The 6,000-nt window shown below is 44.5% G+C and overlaps 1 protein-coding gene across 4 annotated transcripts in view; it reads left to right on the top strand.

The window, feature by feature from the left end:
* jade2 (jade family PHD finger 2) overlaps positions 1–6,000 on the top strand; it is a 173,104-nt gene that overhangs the window by 29,840 nt on the left and 137,264 nt on the right. For all 4 annotated transcript variants that reach the window (XM_063203926.1, XM_063203925.1, XM_063203927.1 and 1 more), the window contains exon 4: positions 777–934. In XM_063203926.1, coding sequence (XP_063059996.1) covers positions 777–934 — 158 coding nt within the window. The remainder of the gene's footprint in view (positions 1–776; positions 935–6,000) is intronic.

Here is a 6,000-nt window from a genome sequence, read left to right as displayed (position 1 = left end):
ACACATGATGAAATATTAAAGCAGCTCATTGGAGATGTTAGTGGATCTCTGAATTAGATATGACACATTTGATGCCCATGCAAAGCATTGCATATGCGCCCTGTCTGGACACTGTTACACTGCCGGGCACAGCAGTTCAACACAATAGGAGGCCGCACGTGGAATTTGAAATATTAATGCGCGTTGTTGGAGTAAAGGGTATTGATGAATAAATGTATCTCAATGTAGTTTGTTTTCGAGGGTCATTAGCCTTGTGTTTAAGGAGCGGAGGTGCTCAGTTTTTGTTTTAAGCAATTATGCTGAGATGCTTCAGTCATGCATCTTGATCTAGGTTTGAAATGTCAGTCTTTCATAATACTTTCATTCCTACTTTAAATCATTCTCATCATTCCATCTCATAATAATGTAATAATAGTATGTCTAATATTCTAGTTCTATAATATAATACGTATATCTAATCAGGGCCCTGAATATACACCAGCCAACTGGCCAAACGCTGGTAAAATTTCTGTTTGGCTGGTAGAATAGTTCAACTTACTAGCCACTTTGACCCACAAGTTAATGTGTAAAAGTTAATTTCGAGCCATGTATCTAATAATATGCTCTTGTTTGTTTGGCTCTGTGAGGTGATCTGGGTGGACCTCATCCCTCCATCTTTCTAATGGCATTTTGTTAATTTGTTTGTTTGTTTGTGTTCTGCTAGGTGCTCTGCATGGACTTCATCCCTCCATCTTTCTAATAGCATTTTGTTTGTTTGTTTGTTTGTGCTCTGCTAGGTGTTCAGGACGGACTTCATCACGGCGATGAAGCTGCCGGACTCGGCCCAGCTGGCATGCGAGGAGTTCTACGTTCTGTCGGACCCCTGGAGGCAGGAGTGGGAGAAGGGGGTCCAGGTGCCCGCCAACATGGACGCCATTCCAGAACCCTCGGTCAGGTACGTCTTTTCTGAAAGTCAGAGAATGCACAAGCATCAGTAATCACAGGTGCTGCTGGACCAAACAGAGGATTACTGAAAGGATGTTGCCATTAAACGTTTGTGGGAGCATAGAGCAGTGTTGCAGACCATTGTCATCTCCTTTCAGGTACATCTTTGACCCAACTGACCAATCAGTGGTCAGGTACATATTTGACACAACTGACCAATCCGTGGTCAGGTGTGCATGCCTGTGAAGAGCCTCATTAATCCAGGTCGACTTAGTCATGACGTCCTCAGTAGTAGGGAGCTGGGCTTCTTTTTGGAGCTTAAAGATCATCTCAGAGAAGTCTCAAGAGACTTCTTCAGTGGTCAAGGACTGACAAGGGTCACTTGTCAAGGTGTGAAATTGGTCAAGTGTGAATATGACCCAACTGACCAATACGTGACCTTGCACACAGGGTGTTTCTAGACGATAAAAATATGTGAGGTGAACGCACATCTCGAAAATCAATTGGTGTGGGTGCATAAGAACACATCAGGTGGGGGGGTATCCACACACCACAGATGCTCCCTCGCTGTGACCTTATTAAGTGGAAAAATGGCACAACATTTCGACCTGCAAGGTCTTCATCAGGTGTCTCTCTCAGCAAGGGAGCTTCTGTGGTCCGAAGATATATTTTCATCTTTCCTTATTCCTTATAGTCCTTATCACATAACGATCCCCACACTTTCATATTCAGCACTGCTCACTGATGCCATTCCAGAGCCAGTGGTAAGGTCTGTTTCCCACTGACCAATCAATGACCTTGTTTGCACGGAATAATCCTGTCCAAAAACGACACTGCCTACACCAGAAGACAGACTTCAGTGCAGTTTTCATTTGCAGCGTTGCTCACTGTTCAGCAGACTTCCGCTCTTATTAATTAGGACTTAATTTGGCTGCTTGCCCCCCTCCCATATAAGACATTGTCAGGATCAAATGGCTTGGCTTGGCTTGGCTCTTTTTTTTACGGTCATTGTAAATGCCACAAAAGCAACAGTAGTGCAGAAATATGGCGTGCCTACTCATCTTTCATCTCTTTACACTGCCATTTAATTAATTTCCGTACACACACACACACACACACACACACACACACACACACACACACACACACACACACACTCATACACACTGTTTGTGTTGCTATCCGTTTGAGTGCATTCCACAAACACACACACACACAATCAAACACCACACACACACACACACACACACACACACACACACACACACACACACACACACACACACACACACACACACACACGCATTGTTGTGTCCCACAGGAACAGACCTGCTCCTCAGAGATGTGTTCTCCTCCACCTCCTCCTCTAAGCATAGACGTCACCTAATGTAATGTGTGGGCCTGCTGCAGCATGCCCAAGTACAGCGTGCCCAGTGTCGTCTCCTGCATGCTGCTAGGCTGCCATCGCCATGCAAACATGCAGCATACCTGAGGTTGACGATAATCCCGGCACCTCTCTCACCACACTCAGGGTTGCCAGATGTGCCGGATCATTTCCAGCCCAAAAAATACTCAAATACCGTCTGGAGGCACTAAATCCTGCCCAATTTGAACGAAATTGTATTGATTTCTATGGCCATAAATCTAAAATATAAACGCTCAATACCTGTTTTTGACCTTTTTTCCACCCACAGACAGCCATCCTAAGCAGCCCAATTTGGAGGGAAACCGCCCAATCTGGCAACACTGACCACAGTGAATGTTCAAGTTGTCAGTTCCATGTGTTGTTGCACACATGCACGCACACACACACACGCCTACCCTGGTATTGAAGAGGAGTGCAGACCCGTATTATTGTCAACCCATTATCTGTGAACTGTGACCACAACTGTGGCTATACAGACACGCTCTTGTACCTCACCCACGCATGGATTTTGAAGGAGGCGTTTTATATGCATTTGTATGTGTGTTTGTTTTTGTGTGCAGTGCTTCATTTGTACAAACACGTTCATGACCCTGAGTTTGGGGCAGGGTGTATTAGATAGAGATGCAATGTTGTAATGGATAGATGCAATGTTGTAATGGATAGATGCAATGTTGTAATGGATAGATGCAATGTTGTAATGGATAGATGCAATGTTGTAATGGATGCAATGTTTGGTTTGTAAGGACGTGTTCATGGGCTTGAGTAGCGGACTTTCTTGAATAAATGCAATGATGCAATAACATGCACTGTGTGATTAGTAAGAACATGTTGAGAGAGGGGCGTTTTTGAACAGAAACTACTCTGTGGCAGCGGAGATGATGATGTCTCGCGCTGGCATCTCTTCATAGGGTTGGTTTACACAACGCACACTTGAAGCTTTACTGTATTTGCTTTCCTTTCAGCATCCTAATCTAGGTGTTAGCCGGTTTCTCGGAAAGATCAACCTCAAAATATAGCTGCAAGCAGCAATGCGGGGCCAAGCAGTAAACTTGCCAGAGCCGCCACGGCAACAGAAGGAACTGCAGCGCCCCCTTTGGTCCAAATCTCGCCAATGTTGGTGTGCATTCCTTGGACGAGAGTGTGATCACGTAAACCAAGTTTAGTTTGAATCCGTTGAAGAGCTGCCGAGATATGAGCTCACTTCCTGTTACCTACCTGTTGGTGGCGCTAGAGAGCTTGGGGTCTGGATTTTTTTGTGGGAGGTCATGGGATGGACTAGAATGTGTGCAAAAAATCCTAACAGAAATTGACTAATGGTTGCTGAGATATGACCTCACTTCCTGTTTTGCCACCTATATGACAATTTTGATTGGCTGTCACCGGCAAACGACAAGAGGTGTTCAAAATTCTTTCCTCTCCCCCCTCCCTCTCCCTCCCTCCCTCCCTTCTTCCCTCTCTCTCCCTCTCCCTCTCCCTCTCCCCCCTCCCTCTCCCTCTCCCTCTGTCTGTCTGTGTGTGTGAGGGAGGGGGTGGGGGGTGGTGTGCAGGGGCTGGGGCAGTGGGGCTTGACCCCCTGCCGAGAATGGTGTCAGTGAACGTGCGCAAGGGGAGCAGAGGAGACAGAGAGATGAGAAAAAATCCCTCCATTCTTTCCACAATTTTGAATGGCTGCTGTGAGCTGATAGTTTTTTCAATCGTTACGAAAATCCATACCTGGGTGCAACATGGTGTGAAGATAACCTGTGTACCAATATTTTGAAAATTGGGAGTAGGGTTCAAAAGATACAGGCAAAAATGTAGCTAAAATTTTGACCTGCTGGTGGCGCTACAGAGCTTGAGCTGGGGATTCGATTTTTTTTGTGGTAGGTCATGGGATGGACTACTATGTGTGTACAAAATCCCAGCCTAATTCAACAAACGGTTGCTGAGATATGACTTCACTTCCTGTTTCACCACTTTTACGACAATTTTGATTGGCTCTCACGACTAAACGATAAAAGATATCCAATATTCCTGAAGACCCCATGTGTAGCTCAGTCCAGAGATACTATATACCGAGTTTTGGGCGAATTGGTCAAAAATTGCGGGAAAATTAACATTTTTATTGAATTTTACAAAATTCAAAATGGCGGGAAAACTATCCTGGCGGAAAATGACGTCATATGGTGCGTTGGATTCGTCTTGACTCAAGGATTCCAGGGATACCAAGTTTATGAAAATTGGCCCAGCGGTTCAAAAGTTACAAGCAGAAATGTACCTGCAACTTTGACCTGCTGGTGGCGCTAAAGCGTTGGGGCTGGGGTCCTATAAATTGCTGTGGGTAATGCTGAGACTGCCCCGAATGTGTGTGCCAATTTACAGCATTTTCCTGCCTACGGTTCTATGGGCTGCCATAGACTTGCAGAGGGATAGGAATGGTGACTAGAGAATAATAATAATTAAAGCCGCAAGCGGCGATGACGGGCCCTCGCACCTACGTTGCAAGGACAGGGCATGCCGCCTGCGCCCCCCACCACAGTTTTGTTTGTGTAATCGAGATACACACAACTTACCAAAAGTGCGAGTGCGTAGCTTCAACTATACTCCCGCCCTTAGGAAAAGTGCTTAAAATTCCTCTTAACCTGCAGTTCATTTGCGTACCACATGGTTACGCTATACCTGATTGCCATCTCAGGCAAATTGAACATTTTATTTATTGTATGTATTGTATTTCTTTAGCTTCTACAAAACGAATTGTTGGTCAATCTGCTTTGTGTTATGATGGCATTTTCTTCCCTACACAAATGATCTTTGCCTGCTAATCTTTGGAAGCTTTGCACCCTTGCATTTTGTCCTTGGGGGACACTAGCGACTTTTTGGTGAATGTAGTAACTTTTCAGGGCAGGCAAAGCCTCTATTGTAGATATTAACTAATCACTACTATTCATTCTCTTGTTCGCTGAAATGCTTTGAGCCACCATCGCATTTTTCTGCTTGACTGAGTTTTGTCGACCATTTAGATGAAACAGATAATCTAACACAAAATTACATTTGCCTGATAGTAAATATACAGTTTTTTTGTTTGTTTTCCTAATTAAGTCTACATACTAGCTGTCATATAGTCGCACCATTCTCTTTTCACTGGCAAGCTTTGTGCCACCCAGTGTTGCCAGATTGGACGGGTGCAAGCCCACTTGGGATACTTGGGTTGAGCGTCTGCGGGTAAGAACGCGGAAAATTAGCCATTTGCCGGTTTTTTTCCCCAGCCGTTTAGAGCCCATAGAAATCAATGTAATCTGTTGAATTTGGGAGGAATTTAGCGCATTTTGGCGTTTTTTTTAGAACCTTTTGGGTGGGATTTGGTTAGACACATCTGGCAACACTGGTGCCACCATTGCATTCTGCCCTTGAAGGACACCAGCGACTTTTGGTGAATCTAGCGACTTTAAAGAGGAGGCGGAAAGGAATCGCTTCTGTTCATTCTTTTGTTCGCTGACATGCTTTGAGCCACTATTGCATTTTCTGCTTGACCAAGTTTTGTTGACCATTTAAAAATAATAGATATTCTAACACAAATTATCTTTACCTACTAGTACAAATACTATTTTCTGATTGTGTTCCTATTTTTTTTCCCTACATACTGGCTGACTGTTCTGTCACGTCATTCTCTT

Source organism: Engraulis encrasicolus, chromosome 7 (genome assembly GCF_034702125.1).
Source record: "Engraulis encrasicolus isolate BLACKSEA-1 chromosome 7, IST_EnEncr_1.0, whole genome shotgun sequence".
In the NCBI taxonomy this organism is placed as follows: Eukaryota; Metazoa; Chordata; class Actinopteri; order Clupeiformes; family Engraulidae; genus Engraulis; species Engraulis encrasicolus.
This window is presented reverse-complemented; position numbering and strand designations above follow the sequence as displayed.